A 21690-nucleotide genomic window follows, 5' to 3' on the forward strand; every position below is an offset into this window, starting at 1 on the left:
AGTTAGGGTTGGAATCCAAAGTTAGGGTTAGGGTTGGGGCTAAAGATAGGGATGGGGCTAAAGTTAGGGATGGGGTTTGGATTACATTTATGGCTGGGATTAGGGGTGTGTCAGGGTTAGGGTTGTGGTTAGGGTTATGGTTGGGATTAGGGTTAGGGGTGTATTGGAGTTAGGGGTGTGGTTAGGGTTTGGATTAGGGGTATGGTTGGGATTAAGGGCGTGTTCGGATTAGGGGTGTGGTTAGGGTTATGGTTAGGGGTGTATTTGGGTTAGGGTTTCAGTTAGAATTGGGGGGTTTCCAATGTTTAGGTACATCAGGGGCTCTCCAAACGCGACATGGCGTCCGATCTCAATTCCAGCCAATTTTGCATTGAAAAGTCAAACGGCGCTCCTTCCCTTCCGAGCTCTGCCATGCGCCCAAACAGTGGTTTACCCCCACCTATGAGGTATCAGCGTACAACAAAATGCACAACAACTTTTGGGGTCCAATTTCTTCTGTTATGCCTGGGAAAATAAAAAATTGGGGGCAAAAAGGTAATTTTTGTGAAAAAATGATTTTTTTTTTTCACAGCTCTACATTATAAACTTCTGTGTAGCACTTGGTGGGTCAAAGTGCTCACCACACATCTAGATAAGTTGCTTAGGGGGTCTACTTTCCAAAATGGTGTCACTTGTGGGGGGGTTTCAATGTTTAGGCACATCAGGGGCTCTCCAAAGGCGACATGGCGTCCTATCTCAATTCCAGTCAATTTTGCATTGAAAAGTCAAATGGCGCTCCTTCCCTTCCGAGCTCTGCCATGCGCCCAAACAGTGGTTTACTCCCACATATGGGGTATCAGGGTACTCACGACAAATTGCACAACAACTTTTGTAGTCCAATTTCTCCTGTTACTTTTGGTAAAACTAAACAAATTGGAGCTGAAGTAAACTTTTTGCGAAGAAAAGTTAACTTCTTGAATGTGGTTTTGAGCACCTTGAGGGGTGCAGTTTTTAGAATGGTGTCACACTTGGGTATTTTCTATCATATAGATCCCTCAAAGTGACTTCAAATGTGATGTGGTCCCTAAAAAAAAATGGTGTTGTAAAAATGAGAAATTGCTGGTCAACTTTTAACCCTTATAACTCCCTAACAAAAAAAAAATTTTGGTTCCAAAATTGTGCTGATGTAAAGTAGACATGTGGGAAATGTTACTTATTAAGTATTTTGTGCGATATATCTCTGATTTAAGACCATAAAAATTCAAATTTGGAAATTTGCAAAATTTTCGCCAAATTTCTGCTTTTTTACAAATAAATGCAGGCAATATCAAAGAAATTTTACCACTATCATGAAGTACAATATGTCACGAGAAAACAATGTCAGAATCATCATGATCCGTTGAAGCGTTCCAGAGTTATAACCTCATAAAGGGACAGTGGTCAGAATTGTAAAAATTGGCCCGGTCATTAACGTGCAAACCACCCATAGGGGGAAAGAGGTGAAAAAAGAAAAAAATCGGAGCATGCTCCATCATCAGATTCAGTCATTTGACGGATCTGGTGCCATAGGCTTCCATTCTAGCAAACAACGGATGGCGACGTCGCTGTCCATTTTTTCGACGGACACAAAAAACGTTACTATGTCCGCTGTCTCCGGCTGCCGGATAAACAATTTTCAACGGATCCAGCGAACGACGGATGAATCGTGAGGCAATCAGTCGCTAATACAAGTCCTTGAGAAAAAAACGGATCTGGCGGCAACATTCACCGGATCCGTTTTTTTCAAAATTCACTGGAATGTGACTAATGGCAAAAAACTGATGTGTGAAAGCAGCCTTAAGTAACCAAGTCGTGGCTGGATTCTAAAAACACTACAGACAAGTGAAATCTTAATATGCATCATGACATGGTAAGACGATTTTAATTTAAAGTAGCACTTCCTTTTGTTTCATTCATCCTGTCATTAGTCCACCAACATAAACAACCCCCCAATATAACCTTAATCTACTTGTTCCTTTTGTTTTGAAAATTCATGGAATTCCATTTCCTCAGTTAGGTCATGTGATCTCATGGTGACCACCTGAGAATCACATGGTTTGATAGTCTCTGAAGGGGGTCACACACAGTCTCCTTATGGAGGACAGAACTCTCTCATCACAGTTACTGATGAGGACTAGACAGCTCCTGCCGCATAGTTCTAAGGAACTTATATGACCAGTTTAGCTTCCTTGACTGCACACACTGATATATTAAGGAGACAACAGAGCGAAGCAGAGCAGGCACTGACACAAGCAAGTCACGTGATGCTGTGCTGATACATTATGGGATTTATATCCGAACAGAGAAGAATAAAAAGCAGAAAGATCTAGGAATCAGGGAGGAGGCTGTAGAGAAGAAAACAGTAATATGTATGGAAGTACAGTACACATAAAACAAGTGCAAAGTGCTAAGAACTAAGTGAGGGTGCAGTTATAGGAAATAACGGAAGGTTCTTTAATTACTAAAAGTAAACACACTGTAAATAGCATAATTATATACATGCATATGTGAACGAGTGCACTCAAAAAGATTAGGTCATTATTAGAGAATTTCAAGAGTTGCATCACATTGCAAGGTTACTGGCAAGTGTCATCCCAATTCTTGCCCTCTCACCTCATGGCTAGGCATCCTGTTAATGAGATAAATAGGAGGTGTTCCAGTCAGTCGCATTATCTGTTGGAGCTGATTAATATCTTATGAGCCTTGTCAAGGGCTTTACAAGCAGAACAAACAGCATGGATATCAAGGATGCAACTCGTTTTGCCCCACACTAGTTGTCTCAGCAACTTGAATCAAACACACACAAAAAAAACCCAAAAAACACCATGCACCCACTGACATCTGAGGGTTATATTAGCCATGCTAAAGCACCATGTTACAAATGCTCCAAGGTGAGAAAGCCATGGTCTCTCATACAGTCTCTTATGATAGTCACACATTTTCCTTCTCCATCTACAAGCAAGATGTAATTTGCATGCAATGCAGGGGAACAAGCAAACTACTTCGCAGAAGTGATCAGGAAACCAAACAGAATGAGTTGTGATCACATTTAGGCTGCATTCATGATGCACTTTTTGCAGCAATCTGGGTTGACAGTATTTTTGCAGTAATTTTCCAAAAACTACAGTAAAACGATGTGTTTTGCACAATGACTGGGCGAAAAAATGCAATGCAGCCAGCACGTGTGTACATTTTTATCCTATAAGACTTTAAATAAATATCTAAAGATAATATAAATAGATATAATTTCCTAACTAAATTTGTATCTACTCTTCTTTGTATTGTCGAATGTGTGACAATGCATGAGAAACAGGGGTGTAATGATTACAGTCACAGAGAAAAATGGGGTCTACCCAGGTCCCCAGGCACACACAGCTTCAGAAAAATGGGGGTCTGCCCAGGTCCCCAGGCACAGGCTGCTTTAGAAAAATGGGGGTCTGCCCAGGTCCCCAGGCACAGGCTGCTTTAGAAAAATGGGGGTCTGCCCAGGTCCCCAGGCACAGGCTGCTTTAGAAAAATGGGGGTCTGCCCGGGTCCCCAGGGACACACTGCTTTAGAAAAATGGGGGTCTGCCCGGGTCCCCAGGCACACACTGCTTTAGAAAAATGGGGGTCTGCCCGAGTCCCCAGGCACACACTGCTTTTTAACAGTGTATTAGCATTTTTAAGATCTGGATACATGAAATACTGTGGCATAGTACAGAACCATTAGTTTTCTCCTCTGTCACTGTAGCTCAAGGCTTAAGGCTATGTTCACATTTTGCTTTTTAGTTCTGCTTTTTTTCTGCAGCCAAAACCTGATCTCTTGGCAGTAAAAAAGTTGCAGCCAAATCACAAGTTTAGCAGATTTTTTTGCTGCTTTTCTAGCTGCATTTTTCAGGAACCCAAAGCTTTGCTTCCACCTTGCAAGCACAAACAATTAAAGGTGTTAGGCCACCAACACAAGACGTATGTGAAAACATAAAAAAGGGCAATTTGATTAAATTATTTAGCGGGAAAGTTTTTTCTTTTTTTTACATCTGATGAAATAGAGACTATTCTGAACAAAACAGTTGGATTAATGTATGAAGTTCAGCCTTGAACTAATGTTATATTAGCATATTTTGTGGACTATAAGACACACCGGAGGAGTCATTGAGTCAAGATCTAAATCTGCGCATGTGCCATGCCCAGCGCCCATTTTCCTGAAGTCCACCTCCGGGAAATTAATGAGAAGAACGGGGACTCCACACCTGCCTCACCACCGACATCTGGTTAAAGCCCAGGGCCTGCAGTCTCGCACCGCCAGGACAACCAGTCCTACTAGCCCAGGGCCCGCAGTACTGCTCCACTCCTGCTGACACAACGACCCTGCCTCCTGTGACCCAGCTCCACTCCTCCGTAAGATACATTCAGACAATAAGACGCACCCCCCTTTGCATCTTATATAGTCTGACAAATATGGTAACGTGGTAAAATATGGTGAAAAAATACACAATGAGCAAACGCAAAAACAGCAGGGAGAAGTTGAATTGGTCGGCATTGTGTAAATTACCGATTGGTAGGGCATAACTAGTTTAAACTATACTTGGAGTTGAGAAAAACAAAAATCACAAAAATAATTGGGATTCACATCCCGCTTTACCTGCGTATTTACCAAAAACGCTGCAAAAACTAGTAACAGCCTTTTTGCACTTACTAATTGCTTGCTTTGGGTGAAAAAAAATGCTGCAATACGCTAAAGGATTGACATGCTGTAGTTTAAAAAAAGCAGCACTTTTCCAATTCAGTCAGGAAAGAAAACAACAAGTGTGTGCATGAGATTTCTGACATCTCATAGTTTTGCTGGTGCTGTAAAAAGCAACTTTTAATTTGCATAAAAATCACAGGAAAAAAGCAACATGTGAACATGCCTTTGAAATTGAAAAAGAAGAATCTTAACACTTCTCAGGGTGATGAGAGGTTGATTGTTTTCGTAATTAATTGCCAAAGCACAGGAGAGCACAAAGGGTGCCATCAGTGTGTGGAGGCATAAAGGGGGACATAACTAGTATGAGGAGCAATAAAGGGGGACATAACTAGTATGAGGAGCAATAAAGGGGGACATCATTAAAATGCGGATGCTCAAAAAGGCACAATACTTTTATATTGAGACACAAAGAGCTTTCTTATTATTATACAGAAACAGAAAAGGGTCTTATTATCGTACAGGGGAGAAAAGAGAAGTATTGTATAGAGATGCAAAAAGTTCATCTTCAGAGGCAACATTTTTATTATATGGGACACAAAGTGGGACTATGTAAAGGGATCATGACTAATGGACAACAGGCACAGAGATGGTAAAATACTGAGCGGAACTAGTATAATTTTGAGGAACAGAAGGGTCGGGTTGTTTGTTGCAATGGAGGGGATGATGGTATCTGGCAATAGGGGTGAAAAAAAACTATGTAGGGAACTGGCGTTTGCTAAGAGGTAGGCAAAAGTGATGAGCAATGAATTTCTGTGAGTTATGTTCTGCACAAAAAGATGTGGATGGAATGAAGCGGTCATGGCAAAATGGACAAAATAAATGAATGACTTCACGGTGAGAATGTCACTGGCAAGTCACTAAATTTATCTGTACATAATACAAATATATTGTCTACAGCGCACCGGTATACGATTGGTATCTATCAGAATACGGTCTCGATATGACAGCAATATTGATCTTAACAGAGTGTTTTTTGTTCATAAGGTGGTCTTTTTGGTGGCAATATGTGGTAATGGATGTAGCGGTGATATTTCTTATATAACAGTATTGCTGGTAGTATTGGTGTTTGAATACTGGCTTTTGCTCAGTAGTATCAGTGTACTGGAAATCTTTGCTAACCGTAATACTATACTTTATAATCTATAACTCTTGGGTTTTTTTTGAGAGAGGGGAAGCATATATTTGTAGACCTCAGCAGGGCCACAGGAGCCCACACATCAGCAACAAGATGGTGGTTGTGGCAGGGCTCCAGGTTTAAAAGTCCCATATAACTCTAGTTATACTCTGCAGGTCGGTGGGGGTCCTGGTCCTAAGATCCCAACTAACCACTCAAACCACTCTCTACAGCTCCTTTATCTTCTGTGTGGCTGCTTAACCCCTGATGAACCCCCGGTATTCCCAATGGGGGGGAAACGCGTCGGGCATTGTCTGGGGACTATCTAAACAGATGCCGATTACGTTCATCCTTATCAAATCATCTGCACTTCTGGGTCTAGCTGGACAAACAGGATGGGAGACCTCAGCAAATAGATGAGTATAGCGGTGGCATTGCATACTCTTTGTTGCATTAGCAGGACTTGAGTCTTTTTGCTTTTGGTATATGCTATGGTGGAGAGTTCTTTAATTGTTGCCTGTAACTGGTGGTCATTACGTCCCTGCTACCTAGAAGACCTATTTAATGATCATCTTGGACTATTTGTTCACATCTTGTAGTGGTAAAATAGATGCCGATTATTATTCTGTTGATTATTAGATCACAGTAAACATATGGGTGCATATATATATTTATTTATGTTTGAGTGATTATTTCCTCATATTGAGCACTCTTAAGCTATAGGACATCATATAGCAAGACAAGATGGGACTCTTTCAACAGATAGAGGAGTGCATGTTTAATATTTTATATCTGTATTTTTAGAGGCACTTTTGTGCTGTTTAATAACCTCATCTGGACAAACATACATGTCTGCCCTCTTTTTACCCGTTTATCTCTGTGGGTCAGGTCATTGAACTTTGTAGTATTCCCATTGGGTACTAATGTAAAATTTGATTCATACCATTTGTTTTTGTTTTATTAATTTTTTCTGGTTATTTTTTCCTTGTTTTTTTTTTTCCTACGGGTACCAGAGGTGTATGTGGGACACTATCTTTTGTCTATCCTAAACTGTAGGGATTGTGAGGGACCCTAGGGTCAGCCACCGTTGAGTGGGGGCACCTACCGCAGCAAATTAGGGTGTCTACCTCCACTGTCAGGCAGGACTCATTGCAGTGTGACATAGGGTTGTTTAGGTACATTGAATATCTTCTCACCTTTTTTAAATGATTATGATAAATAGAGTTTTTTACTGGTTCTATTAAAAGTTATATTTTAGGGATCCTTGTCTATTTGGTTTATATATAACCACTCAAACCACTTGTAACGTGTGCTGCTCAGGAGGCAAGAGCATGCTGCTCTTACGTGTACGGGCGGAGAGACCAGACAAGACTTTCTATACCACTTCATATGCGCTGATCTTGGGGTAGAGGCTCAATGACAATTTCCCTTTGTCTCTTCACGTCTTATTGGAGGAGGTAGAACTTGTGGGCACGCAGGAATGTTTGATGCATTTCAATGAATGAGGAGCACATGTTCGTAATACCCTTACAATAACGGTTCTGGATATTAAGTGTGTCCACAAGTTCAGGTTTTTACAGACAGTTTTTCAATCCAGAACTAAACGGTTTCACAGAGAAGTCTCAGTCTTGTCTTTATAGGTGTCCTACATAACTGGCTTTGGCTTCAAAAACTCCATTAAAAAAACCTGAAAAAATGGAAACCTACCCTTAAGGCCTAGTTCTATTTTTCCACTGGTGTGCAAAACACCACAACACCAATCTGCTTTGTTTACTGCATTTTTCAGATTTGAAGCAGCTTTTTTGCGTGTTTCACACTTTTTTGTACTCTGAGGAAACCTAGTTGCCTTAGCCCTGCCACTATCTATGTATAACACTCTCTACCTGCATTCTAACAAGCTTAGCAATTGCTGAATAGAAAATCAGGAGGGGAAGTGCGGACTGAACTGGGCTGATCCCCCCTTTTAATCATGCAAGCATGCCCCCTAAGTTTATGACATGATTTGCAAGGGCGACATCACTGCCAGACCTTTTCAAATATGGCACATGTGTAATGATCTCTTTCCCAGTGAAGGCGCAATGAAGAGTCATCGGCGCACTGTGCATACCCAGGAGGCATCAGTTACGTGGAATGAGACTGCAGCAAAGAACTCCAAATTTACCCACCAAAAACAATATAAATTTAGTTCTGATTGGTGGCTGTAAGCCTGGTGTCATGGCTGCCTCCTTGGGCATGAGCAGAGCGCTGACGAAGCCGGGGACTTACACCTGGCTCTACTGTGAATTCTCAGGGAAGGAGACCATGTGCAATCTTTGCCAAGTAAAAAAAAAAAAAGCAATAGCGTTTTTTACATGGATTTTCAAGGCTCTCCAAAGAGGCCCATGGGGAAAAAAATATTTTTACAGTTCAAATGACAGTGAGCATGCATTTTATTCTTTGCTTGAACTGCTAAATGCGTATTTTATTAATAAAAAATGCAGCCCAAAAAAACACAGCATTTACGCCATGTGGGAAGATGGCCTCTTTTGCCCATTTGATTAATTATGTCACAACAACCCACAATAACGTTAGCATTAGAGAGTGCTTTAATTCCATGGGTATTAGAACCATGCAATGCCATTTGTGATTATTAAAAATTGTGAAAATGCTTAAAAAAATGTTTACGTGTACATAATTTATGGGCAGTAATGAATCTGAAATTTAATTAATTTTAGAACATTCATACAATTGATTAGTAATGTTTGAATGTCAAATTAACATTAACACTTGAGTATTGTCACTCAGGTTGTGGGATTATCCATCGTGACATATTAAACACACTCACAGCCTCCGAGGAAATTTTCTGCAGGAGCTCTGACTCAGGGGTCCCAATCAACCTCAAAATGAGCTTCAGCTGATCAATATCTACATGTGGATTATGAAGGAAAATGTGCAATATGTGAGGCAGCAGCCACGGATCACACCACCACAATATACAGAGGCCCTCTGCACATTCTATGGGTGGAAAAGGGATGTGGAATGTACACAGGGATATGATACAACAGAAAAGAAACGGAAAACCAAAATACAAAGGAAAACATCAAGATTCATCATTCATCCACTGCCTTATAAAGAGGACTCGTCACTAGGTCAAAAGATCCAGTTCACGCTGGTTTTTTTCTGCTGTTCACCTCCATACACTGTTTTTTGTTTTTTTAAATCCACCATACTGTTCCAAAGATTTGGGCCTTTTTATTATCTTTACAAGGGGGCATGGTCCACAGAATTCCGTGGGGGCTAGTCCTGATGCTGCTCTGAATTACCCTACAAGCACCACCCCCTTGGTAAAGACCATAAAAAGTAGCAGTAATAAGGTCAATATATCTAGAACAGTGAGCAGAAAAATGCCCACATGGAAAATTGCCAATTGCAGCATCACTAAGTTTCAGTTCTATGATATTTGAGGTGCAAGGTGAGGATGTTCACATGATATGTGAAAAATGCCCACAGACATGAATACCCACAGGAAAACAGTAGAGAGTTATAGGTAAGATGCTCTGCAGGACAGACAATAGCATAGATCTATAGGTTAAATGCACTGCAGGACAGAGGGATAGGATGCAGGTATGCGCGAGATGCTCTGCAGGGCAGCAGAATATAGAATAAGGCTATGTGCACTCGGTGCAGATTGGCCGCTGCGGATTCGCAGCAGTTTTCCATGCGTTGTACAGTACCATGTAAACCTATGGAAAACCAAATCCGCTATGCCCATGGTGCGGAAAATACCGCACAGAAACACTGCGTTGTATTATCCGCAGCATGTCAATTTTTGTGCGGATTCCGCAGCGTTTTACACCTGCTCCTCAATAGGAATCCGCAGGTGTAAAACGGCAGGTGAAATCGGCACAAAAAACGCTGGAAATCCGCGGTAAATCCGCAGGTAACACGCACTGCGTATTTTTCAAATATGGTGCGGCAAAATCCGCACTTGAATCTGCAACGTGGGCACATAGCCTTATAGGTGAGATGCTCTGTAGCACAGAGAATAGTATAGAATTATAGGCGAGATGCTCTGCAGGACAGGGAATAGTATAGAATTATAGGCGAGATGCTCTGCTGGGCAGGAGAATAGTATAGAATTATAGGCGAGATGCTCTGCAGGACAGAGAATAGTATAGAATTACAGGTGAGATGCTCTGCAGGATAGGGAATAGTATAGAATTACAGGAGAGATGCTCTGCAGAACTGAGAATAGTATAGAATTACAGGTGAGATGCTCTGGAGGACAGGGAATAGTATAGAATTACAGGTGAGATGCTCTGCAGGATAGGGAATAGTATAGAATTACAGGAGAGATGCTCTGGAGGACAGGGAATAGTATAGAATTACAGGAGAGATGCTCTGCAGGACTGAGAATAGTATAGAATTACAGGTGAGATGCTCTGCTGGGCAGGAGAATAGTATAGAATTATAAGTTAAATGCTCTGCAGGACAGGGGGATAGTATACAGGTATAGGCAAGTTGCTCTGCAGGACAGGGGGATAATAAAGAATTATAGGTGAGATGCTCTGCAGGGCAGGAGAATAACATACCTGTGGTCGGTGCTCGTAGCAATGAAGCGATTCTACTACATAGGGGCGATCTCAGCATCGCCTCTATGTAGCAGAGCCAATCAAGTTGTGGCAGCTTCTAGCCTCCCATGGAGACTATTGAAGCATGCAAAAATTAAAAAAAAAAAAAAATGTTTTTAAAAATATGAATTTTTTTTTATAAAAGTTCAAATCACTCCCCTTTCGCCCCATTCAAAATAAAAACAAAACAAAATCAAACCTACACATATTTGGTTTCGCCGCGTTCAGAATCGCCCGATCTATGAACAAAAAAAAAAAAGTATTAACCTGATCACTAAAAGGAGTAGCGATAAAAAGTCAAAGCATCAGAATTATGATTTTTTTTGTTCACCACGACATTGCAATAAAATGCAATAACGGGCGATCAAAAGATCGTATCTGCACCAAAATGGTATCAATAGAAACGTCAGCTCGGCACACAAAAAATAAGCCCTCATCCAACCCGAGATCACGAAAAATGGAGACACTAAGGGTATTGGAAAATTGTGCAATTTTTTATTTTAAAGCAAAGTTTGGATTTTTTTTTTTAAACTTAAATAAAAAAGAACCTAGCCATGTTTGGTGTCTATGAACTCGTAATGACGTGGAGAATCATAATGGCAGGTCCGTTTTAGCATTTAGTGATCCTAGCAAAAAAGCCAAACAAAAAAACAAGTTTGGGATTGCATTTTTTTGCAATTTCATTGCACTTGGAATTTTTTTCCCGTTTTCTAGTACACGACATGGCAAACTCAATGGTGTTGTTCAAAAGTACAACTTGTCCCACAAAAACTAAGCCCTGACATGGCCATATTGACTGAAAAAAAAAAAAAAAAAAAGTTATGGCTCTGGGAAGGAGGAGAGCGAGAAACGAAAATGCAAAACCGAAAAAAAGCTGGGGTCATTAAGGGGTTAAGAACAGTTTATTAAGGAGGTCTAATAACAATAACTCCGGTTTATTAAACAATCATTGCATACCTGTAAATAATTTGCCACCTGGTGATTGTCCTGAACAGGAACAGTTTATTAACCCCTTCAAGTCGCGGCCCTTTTTCGTTTTTGCGTTTTCCTTTTTCACTCCCCTCCTTCCCAGAGCCATAACTTTTTTATTTTTCTGTCAATATGGCCATGTGAGGGCTTATTTTTTGCGGGACGAGTTGTACTTTTGAACAGCACCATTGGTTTTACCATGTCTTTTACTAGAAAACGGGAAAAAAATTCCAAGTGCGGTGAAATTGCAAAAAAAGTGCAATCCCACACTTATTTTTTGTTTGGATTTTTTGCTAGGTTCACTAAATGCTAAAACTGACCGGCCATTGTGATTCTCTAGGTCATTACGAGTTCATAGACACCAAACATGACTAGTTTTTTTTTTATCCAAGTGGTGAAAAAAAATTCAAAACTTTGCTTAAAAAAAAAAAAAAAAAAAAAAAAAAAGTGCCATGTTCCGATACCCGAAGAGTCTCCAATTTTCGTGATCTGGGGTCGGGTGAGGGCTTATTTTTTGCATGTCGAGCTGACGTTTTTAATAATATCACTTTTGTGCAGATATGTTCTTTTGATCGCCCGTTATTGCATTTTAATGCAATGTCGCGGCGACCAAAAAAAACGTAATTCTGGCGTTTCGGATTTTTTTCTCGCTACGCCGTTTAGCGATCAGGTTAATGCTTTTTTTTATTGATAGATCGAGAGATTCTGAACGCGGCGATACCAAATACGTGTAGGTTTTTTTTTTTATTGTTTTATTTAGGATGGGACGAAAGGGGGGTGATTTAAACTTTTATGTTTTTTATATTTTTTTCATACTTTTAAAAACTTTTTTTTTTACCTGTGCCATGCTTCAATAGCCTTTATGGGAGGCTAGAAGCTGGCACAACCCGATCGGCTCAGCTACATAGCAGCGATCATCAGATCGCTGCTATGTAGCTGAAATGCAGGTGTGCTGTGAGCGCCGACCACAGGGGGGCGCTCACAGCAGGCCGGCATCAGTAACCATAGAGGTCTCAAGGACCTCTATGGTTACTGTCCTGACACATCGCCGACCCCCGATCATGTGACAGGGGTCGGCGATGACGTCATTTCCGGCTGCCCGGCCGGAACCTTTAGATAAATGCTGCTGTCTGCGTTTGACAGCGTCATTTAACAGGTTAATAGCGGCGGGTGAATCGCGATTTGCCGCTATTGCGCGCACATGTCAGCGCCCACATCAAAGGGGGACTCACGGCATGCGCCGTACATGTACGGCGCATGTCGTGAAAGGGTTAAAGAGGTCTAATAACAGCAATAAGGGTATGTGCACACGCTGCAGATTTTGCTGCGGATCCGCAGCGGATTTGACGCTGCGGATCCGCAGCAGTTTTCCCAAAGTTTACAGTAGCATGTAAACCTATGGGGAAAAAAAAGCAGCTGTGCACATGCTGCGGAAAAATCCACGCGGAAACGCAGCGGATTATTTTCCGCAGCATGTCAATTCTTTCTGCGGATTCCGCAGCGGTTTCCAACATGCACTAATAGGAAAGTGCAGTTGAAAACCCGCAGAGGAATCCGCAGAAGAAACCACGATGAAATCCGCAGTGAAAACCGCAGTGGTTTGGTTTTGCACTGCAGATTTTCCAAATCCGCTGCGGAAAAATCCGCAACGTGTGCACATACCCTTACAACTCCGGTTTAGTAACAACCATTGCACACCTGCAAATTAGCCATTTTATTGCAAATTAGCTATTCTCCCTAAGTATGACGTGCATCGTGGTGCAGAGACCTGTCGGGTCCCTGCACTGCGATATATGCTGCTGACGCTGTGGCTGTTAGCTGACGTTGGAGGTGCAGCCACAGGGAGCGGCACATGACAATGGAGCACACTTTGATGTCAGCTGCCGGGCTGTGTGGTGGCTACAGAAGACACTGGGCGACATGGGAGTAGAGGAAAGTATGCATTAGGGGCAGAACGGGGACACATACACTAGGATTGGGGACCATGTAAACCAGGATGGAGACCATATATACCAGCAGTGGGATATATATACCAGGATGCGGACATATATACCAGGATGCGGACATATTCACCAGGATGATGGGCATATATACCAGAATGGGGGACATAACTACATAATGAAGGGGGAGGGGGGTAATTTATAAGTCTTTATAGAATTTAGAACACTACAGGGGCCCATACATCTGACCAACGTGTGGGGGGGAGGTCTAAATTTCGCACTGGGACCCATCGGACTCCAATTACACCACTGCAAAAATATATATGATACATTCTCAGCAAGAACACAAGGTGGTACAAGTGACAGAATCTCACTTTTCTGCGGTGCCTTCTGGGCTTCCAGGACCATCTATCTCAGCCAGCAGCACCCTGCTTTTGGTGGGCTCCCACCGAGATGATAATGTATTAGATCTGACCTGCAGTCCCATGTAACTCCACAGATAATACAGTGATACTTTTGTGAGTACTGATAGCAGTTATGGCTCCTCTGGATCACACTGCTGCTGGTTCTGCATGTGCTGGTGAGAGGAGTAAGGCAGAATCAGTGAGAGATGACAGCAGACTAGATCTATCTATTGCTGATAATGGCAGACTGCTACAAACCACAGATCTTCAGCATTTTAGCAGTTTTGCACTAGGTCAGCTGTAAATCACAAGTTGATCACATATCATGTGAACATCCTCACCTTGCACCTCAAATATCATAGATGTGAAACTTTGTGATGCTTAGCAATTTTCCTGTGGGGATTTTTCAGGGAACCATCTAGAACAGTAGAATTTCAACAAAAGAGCCAAACTACTCTGGGAAACAGCAGTAATAAAACAATAGCAAAAACTGGCCACTTTTGACCTGGTGACAGGTCCTCTTTAAGGCAAAGAAAAGTCACCGACATGAAAGCGACAGACATTACGTTCACATTAAGCAGCAGCAGAAGCTCATTAAGCAGGCATTCTAGAGTTACAGCTCACAAGAGTTAACATTTACTGACCTGGTTGAAGAGGATTAAAAGTGCCAACTGCTTACTGCACCACAAGGCTACATTTCCTTGGTAGCAAAAGAAGTGTTAACAGTGGTTTTCAATTGTCCAGAAAGGAAAATATACAAAGAGTTAATCACTTTAATAATAAAAACTGATCCTGTTGCCAGTTAGGAACAGATTGCCAGCTGAAGAACTGTAACCTAAATGGACACAACAGCCCAAACCAAATAATGCTTATAGAGTAACCAAGGTCTTCTTCCCGTCTCGTAAATCAATAGTACACATGAAAATAAAAAAAACAACAACTTTGTAATATATTAATAAATGCTTCTTTCTCCTCGACTGATCAGCTCCTTCTGAAAATGTAAAATTTACAGGTAAAATGTGTCAGTGACTATCGTTTTTACTATTCCTGAAAAAGGAGATGACATTTGGTGCTCATCAAGTTCTATAGAGAACTGGGAGTATCGTTTCAAGAGAACTTTCAACAGAATGTCTAGATTCGCCCCTACATAGAATTTTAAAAGAAATGATGGCTAATTCATCTCTTAAGCAGCAGGGAAATCTGTGCTCACAGAATATAAAATGTGTCCATGAAATTAAGAATGAAAGATCAGTCCAGAAGGAGAAAGAAGCAGATTTCTGTGATAAGATCTATTACAGTACCTCTAAGCTATATTCACACATCAGTGTTCCCCAACGCCAGGCCTCCAGAGCCACCAACAGATCATTTTCTCAGGATTTCCTTAGTATTGCACGAGCAATGGAATTATCACATGGGCAATGCTAAAGAAATCCTGAAAACATGATCTGTTGGTGGCTCTGAAGGACTGGAGTTGGGGAACATAGCTCTGCACACATACTAACATTACATGCATACAAAGACAATTGTGAGTGGAGAAAATGTCAGCAGGTTTTTGCTATGTAATCTGACAGCAGCATGAGGTAGGGGCAGAGATCCTGATTCCAGTGATGTGTCACTTAGTTTACTGGATGAAACAGTTATAAGAGTCACAGTTTTCTCTGCAGATCTCAGCTGTTGATCTATGTATAACCCCGTTCACACCACAGCTTTCTGCATACAGTGACAGAGAGCTGCTAATCACTACTGAGGGGCTGGTTGGACTAGGAGGCAGGAGGAGAGTTGTCCTGTAGTAGTGATAATCTCCTGCTAATAAAACACTAATTGTATTGAAACAGCATAACACAGAAGAGTGAGTGACACATTGCTGGAATCAGTGTCTCTGTGAATACATTATGGTGTTCAGATTACATAGCAAAAAGCTGACACATTCCCTTTAAGTACATGTTCACATTCAGCAGAATTGATGCCTATCTCTGCAGTTGAAATCTGTCTTTTATATTAAATGGATGGCAGATCCTGGAGAAGTCGGTGGCTTGTTTGTGCATGGTGTGTTTTGGCTTTTGCAAATTTTAATTAGAAGTGCAGAATAGTCAAAAAAATTTGCCAAGTGTGAAAAATCCTTAAGGCTGCATTTACACTGAAAGGTAATCTTGAAGGAACGTTAATGATGCCTGTTTCATGATAATCTTTCAGTGTAAACAGGCTGTGGATCACCTGATGAACGATGTTTTTCAGCGTAAAGAATAACCATAGTTCTCGCTACCATTCTGATCTATGGCAGACTATGCTCTGTCCGTATAAACAGGCTATTAAGTGACTGCCGATTAGTAAAGGTTTAGTGCGCTGGTTGTATAGATAGACTAAGTGTCTGGTTCTTCAAATCGCTTCCCCAGTGGTTGTAAATACTTTAGCCTCAAAGACAGAAAGGCATCAATCACCTATACAAGTAATATTGGTGAGGTGAGGATTGGCTTAGAAGAGGGTTATTCTCATTTTGCGAGTTCAGCAGAACACTGCTGCATAGCCGCCTTCACGTCTGTGTTGCTGGGCAGTGGGCACTTCATTTTGAATGACAGTTCTGATTCATCAGATTTGTCCCTCTACGGAGTTTCTGCTTGCTACTCGGACATACGGTATTAATTATCTGTAAGTGCCTATTCTCATGTCTACATTGTTACCATACATTTAAGTACAGAGATGGCTACTTTGAACAAGCATCAGCTCAACTGAGCAACTTAACTGCTGGGATTCTGATTTTTCAGGAGCTGATATACATAGAGGTGAAGTAAGTAGCTAACTGCTGCATAGAAATCAATGGGCGGGAGAGGCTTACTGGTATCTCAGGAGTTAACTCCTCAAACTGGAATAAAGCAACTGCACTTGGCCAGGCTCTGGTAGTCAATCTTGGTAACAATCTGTGAACTATGCAAGATAAAACCGGTCATAGCAAGAGAATGACAGCGGACAGAACATGTCATTTGCAAACTTGCTTATTTTCATGCTAAATGTATCAAGTTCATAATATGAAGCATAACAAACTTATAAGTGAATTTTCATCCAAAATTTAGAGACCATCAATTACCATGAAAAAGTCCTGAACTTCGCTTGGATAATGGAAAGACACAGATTCCGAGGATGCCATTCTTATTTCTGAACTTCCCGTCACTTCCCGGCAGTTGTCCTACAAATGCCTTGAGCTTCATATTCTAACAAGTCATCAAGGAATTCTCCACTGTTGGTTTAAGGTTTGGAGTCTTGAGCATAAATAACAGTGAATGCACATCAGTCTTAAGGTACCGTCACATTAAGCGACGCTGCAGCGATATAGACAACGATGCCGATCGCTGCAGCGTCGCTGTTTCGTTGTTGTGTGGTCACTGGAGAGCTGTCACACAGACAGCTCTCCAGCGACCAACTATGCCGAAGTCCCCGGGTAACCAGGGTAAACATCGGGTTACTAAGCGCAGGGCCGCGCTTAGTAACTCCGATGTTTACCCTGGTTACCAGTGTAAATGTAAAAAAAACCAAACACTACATACTTACATTCCGGTGTCTGTCGCGTTCCCCGGCGTCCGCTTCCCTGCACTGTGTAAGCGCCGGCCCTAAAGCAGAGCGGTGACGTCACCGCTGTGCTCTGCTTTACGGCCGGCCGGCGCTGACACAGTGCAGGGAAGCGGACGCCGGGGGACGCGACAGACATCAGAAGGTGAGTATGTAGTGTTTGTTTTTTTTTACATTTACAATGGTAACCAGGGTAAATATCGGGTTACTAAGCGCGGCCCTGCGCTTAGTAACCCAATGTTTACCCTGGTTACCAGTGAAGACATCGCTGGATCAGTGTCACACACACCGATCCAGCGATGTCAGCGGGTGATCCAGCGACGAAATAAGGTGCTGACCTTCTAGCTCCGACCAACGATATCACAGCAGGATCCTGATCGCTGCTGCGTGTCAAACACAACGATATCGCTATCCAAGAGTCTGCAACGTCACAGATCGCTATCGTTGTTAAGTTGTTCAGTGTGAAGGTACCTTTACTGCAGGAAAGTAAAAGGGAGTTCCGAGAGATAATGACACTTTTGGATTCAGTCTCTCACACATTACTGTAACAAAATTCAATAATAAAGTGACAATTTTACCATCAGAATTTGAGATGCAATTGATAACAGCTCATATGACTGTATTTTCTGTGGTAATATGAATGGAAAATGGATAATGTACAATAGTCACAGTAACAAAGTGAAAATGAAAACAATATAGGACATTATGTTCAGATATACAGATTCTATGATATACAGATTCCCTGCCTCAGGGCTCCTGCAGACGTGTAAATCAGTCCAAGCACGGTGTGCTAACGCACAGACTGGTGGCAGGGCCGCGGATCCGAGCACGACAGCTTGATGTATTTTTAGGAGACTGCCACGCTCGGATTGGGAGAACTGTGGCCAGTTTGATCTCGGATTGATTTGCATGAACGTCTGAATGAGCCCCTAGAGGGCAGACAAACATTCTATATTGCTTTGGTGGGTAGAACTTATACAATGTAAACCAGAACAAACAGACCTGGATATCGCATATACAGCAGGTGAAATAGATATTGAACATGTCACCAAATTTTCTTAATAAGTATATTTCTAAAAGTCCTATTGACATGAAATGCTCACAAGATTCCAGTAGCAACCAATTCAATCCACACAGGCAAAAAAAAAAACAACCCTTAGCTGTCCATGTGTAATAATGAGAAATGACACAAAAAAGTACTGGACACAAAGAAAGAAGTGTAAAAAGCCATGGAGAGTCAAGACACCATCTGAAATCTATCAGTAGTTATGAAGCAATCCTGTTACTTAAAGAAAAATAATACCAGCAATTTCAACCGATGGACTACAAAAAGGTGTCTCAAGGTGTTATCAAGGTGCCACACAAGAAACATCTCATGATGGGTAAAACCAGTGAGCTGTCTCAAGACCTTCACAACCCTATTGTTGCAAAACACACCGATGGGATCGATTACAGAAGAATTTCTAAACTACTGAAGGCTGCCATGAGCACTGTTGCAGCAATAATCCGGAAGTGGATAGAACATCATTTCACGATAAACCGGCCACAAATAGCCAGCAAGATTTCAGACAGTGGAGTGAAAACAATTATCAGACTAGTTATCCAAGACCCAAGAACCACGTGTGGAGAGTTACAGAAAGACCTCGAATCAGCAGGTACAATTGTTTCAAAGAAAACAATACAACCTCCATGGCCTATATGCACGCTCACTACGCAAGACTCCATTGGTGAAAAAAAAGCATGTTCAAGTGTGTTTGATGCTTGCTCAACAATATTTAGACAAAACTGAGCAATGCATGCGACTTATTTCTCCATACAGGAGGCGTCTTGAAGTTGTCATCACCAACAAAGGCTTTTGTACAAAGTGTTAACTTTCATTAAGCGTTTTCAATACTTTTTTCGTGTCACTTCTCGTTATACACATAACTTACAATGAACCTGTCAGTAGGACTGTGCTCAGTAAACCACATACACTATCAGGTTGGCACTGTTATCCTGGTTAAAATTATACCTTGCAGTTTGTAAAATAGAGGGCAGGTCAGTGAAGGATCAGTGAACTGTTATAAGCCCATACAGATGAATATGTAGGCAGAGTACCACATGAAGACCCCCTTCAGATCCGCCCTTAAGCACAAGAATCTCATTAATTGAAAGACTGCAAATACACAACAGCAACCATAAGATGGATTTAATCAACCAAGGTATCATTTTAATCAGTATAAAGGCACCAACTTGACACTGTCTGTAGGATACTGTGCACAATCTTGCTGACAGGTTCACTAAGTTATGGACATCTATGGTTTGATTTCTTTGCCTGTGTGGATTGGATGGGTTGGAAAAAAAACATAAAATGACACTCCAGAGTAAGTGCATGAGGTGCCTAAGTAGGGTTCAAATCTGTACCAGTAGTAGTAAGTGAAACTAGGCACTCACACAGATATATTGCAAAACAAAGTGAATCTATTTACAGTGGATCAGTCCATAGGTCAACAGCTAGGTAGATAGCGATTCCGTCTGCATGGACCTTCATCAGATAAATGATGTGTAGTTGAAGTGGAATGAGAGTAGTCAAATGCTCAGTGGGATAAGACATTTATACGCATTGACAATGGTAAGTGGTATGTCTGCTCTGAGGTATGGTGACTGAAAGCCACAGTCAGGAAGTTCAGCCACAATGGAGCATATCCGACTCTCATTCCACCTCAACTACACAGCATTTATCTGATGAAGGTCTATGTGGACTGAAACGTTATCTACTAGCTGTTGATCTATAGACTGATCCACTGTAAATAAATTCACTTTGTTTTCCAACACATCTGGATTGGATAGGTTGTTACCTATATCTGATGAGAATATATCAATAGCACCTTTAGAAACATATTTAGTTAGAAAATTGGTGACGTGTTCTACACTTATTTCACCTGCTGTATGTTTGGCTAGTTCCATCTATTAAAGGATGTAAAATAGCTGTTAGTGTAACATAGGTAGTCTTAGGTAGAGTGGGGAGCACAGGGAGAAGTCTCTGACAAATGCCATTGGTACACTGTAGACCCCGAACTGTAACTATAATCCTCCCCTGTCATATACACACAGGGCTTGATTATGGGCTGTACAAACATAGGATTGGCTGTTTGTTGTGTAAAAATAACAATATAAAAACAACAAGAGCCTGTACTATAAAAGAAGGCTTCCTTAGTAAAGTATATCTGAGCTACGTTCCCAAGTAGGTGGTCTTGGTGAGGGAGCATTGGTAGCCTAGAGGCGCTCTCTAAAACAGAGCTGCGCATGGACAAGCCCATTTATTGGAAGATCTGCTGGACCAATCACGTCAGGCACCGGGGATCTTGGTGCACTGGAGGAGTGTTTAATGCTGAGCAACGGTAGTGCCATGTAAAACTATGTAAGCGATTCTTCTTCCGAACCCAGCAATTGTCTTATCGATGGGCATAGGCAGAGAACAGGAGCTGTTTGGTCATAGAAGATCCAGTCAGCTCTGCTGTGCAGCCAGGAGACTGAAAATTACCTTTAACTGAGGATAATAAACCAGCCCCAGTTGCAAGGGAAATTAGAAATAAAGAATGTAATAAAAATAATGTTAAAAGTTTTTTGTAAAATCTTATGGGGATGAGTGTGTGTGAAATAAGTGAAAAAAAAGGTAAAAGAAAAAAATATATATTGCTTTTCTGAATCGATACTTGTGGCCTCACCCAATATATTAAAATAATCACTAGAGACGAAACACAATTAAAAAAAGTTTTAGAATATATACATACACACACACATTTTAAGTTGACAGAAAAAGAGGCAAAAAACAACAAAACATAAATGTGTCTGGTCAGGAATAGAAGAAATAGCCAGTACCTCAGGATCCTCACATTTGAAAAAATTTTTTTTACATTTTATATTTAAGAATTCTGTTTAGTTATAAAATGACTTATTTTGTAAAGTAATGCAAACTCTACTTACCAAAGTTATGCAAGGAGAAGAAAAGGGACGACCTAGGACCTGTATTCATGTGATTGTTAGAGTCCCAGCAATTATACGGTACATGCATCACTTACTCAAGCACTGTATGTGATCAAACAAGAAATTTACTCATGAAATTTAAGTACACGTGTAGAAGGGGATTCCAAACAAAAAAATAATAATATTAATTTCATATAACTTTCCTTTATACAAAGATTATCCTTTTTGTATAATACTATAAGTATTCAATATTAATGGCAAAAATTAAAAAGTTGAACATTTCAAACAATAATCCATAAAACAATTTAACTTCTTTCTACCAGTTAGGAAAACAGACAGAGGAAAATATTGTTAGAACGTCTTACATTCCTTTAATATTG

The 21690-nt window shown here is 41.1% G+C and overlaps 1 protein-coding gene and 1 long non-coding RNA gene across 3 annotated transcripts in view; both read right to left on the reverse strand.

The window, feature by feature from the left end:
* LOC143815790 (mitogen-activated protein kinase 14) overlaps window positions 1–21690 on the reverse strand; it is a 109208-nt gene that overhangs the window by 21905 nt on the left and 65613 nt on the right. The window contains exon 9 of one of the 2 annotated variants that reach the window (XM_077295389.1): window positions 2632–2711. In XM_077295389.1, the coding sequence (XP_077151504.1) occupies window positions 2632–2711 (80 nt within the window). Of the gene's footprint in view, window positions 1–2631; window positions 2712–8684; window positions 8765–21690 lie in introns of both variants that reach the window. The other variant, XM_077295388.1, reaches the window with a different exon arrangement.
* LOC143815791 (uncharacterized) lies at window positions 11783–21637 on the reverse strand. Its single transcript, XR_013223804.1, has 3 exons — window positions 21311–21637; window positions 16866–17015; window positions 11783–14483 (listed from the first exon to the last, which is right to left on the reverse strand). It is a non-coding gene; the product is annotated as an uncharacterized LOC143815791 (long non-coding RNA).

Source organism: Ranitomeya variabilis, chromosome 3 (assembly GCF_051348905.1).
Source record: "Ranitomeya variabilis isolate aRanVar5 chromosome 3, aRanVar5.hap1, whole genome shotgun sequence".
Lineage (NCBI taxonomy): Eukaryota > Metazoa > Chordata > Amphibia > Anura > Dendrobatidae > Ranitomeya > Ranitomeya variabilis.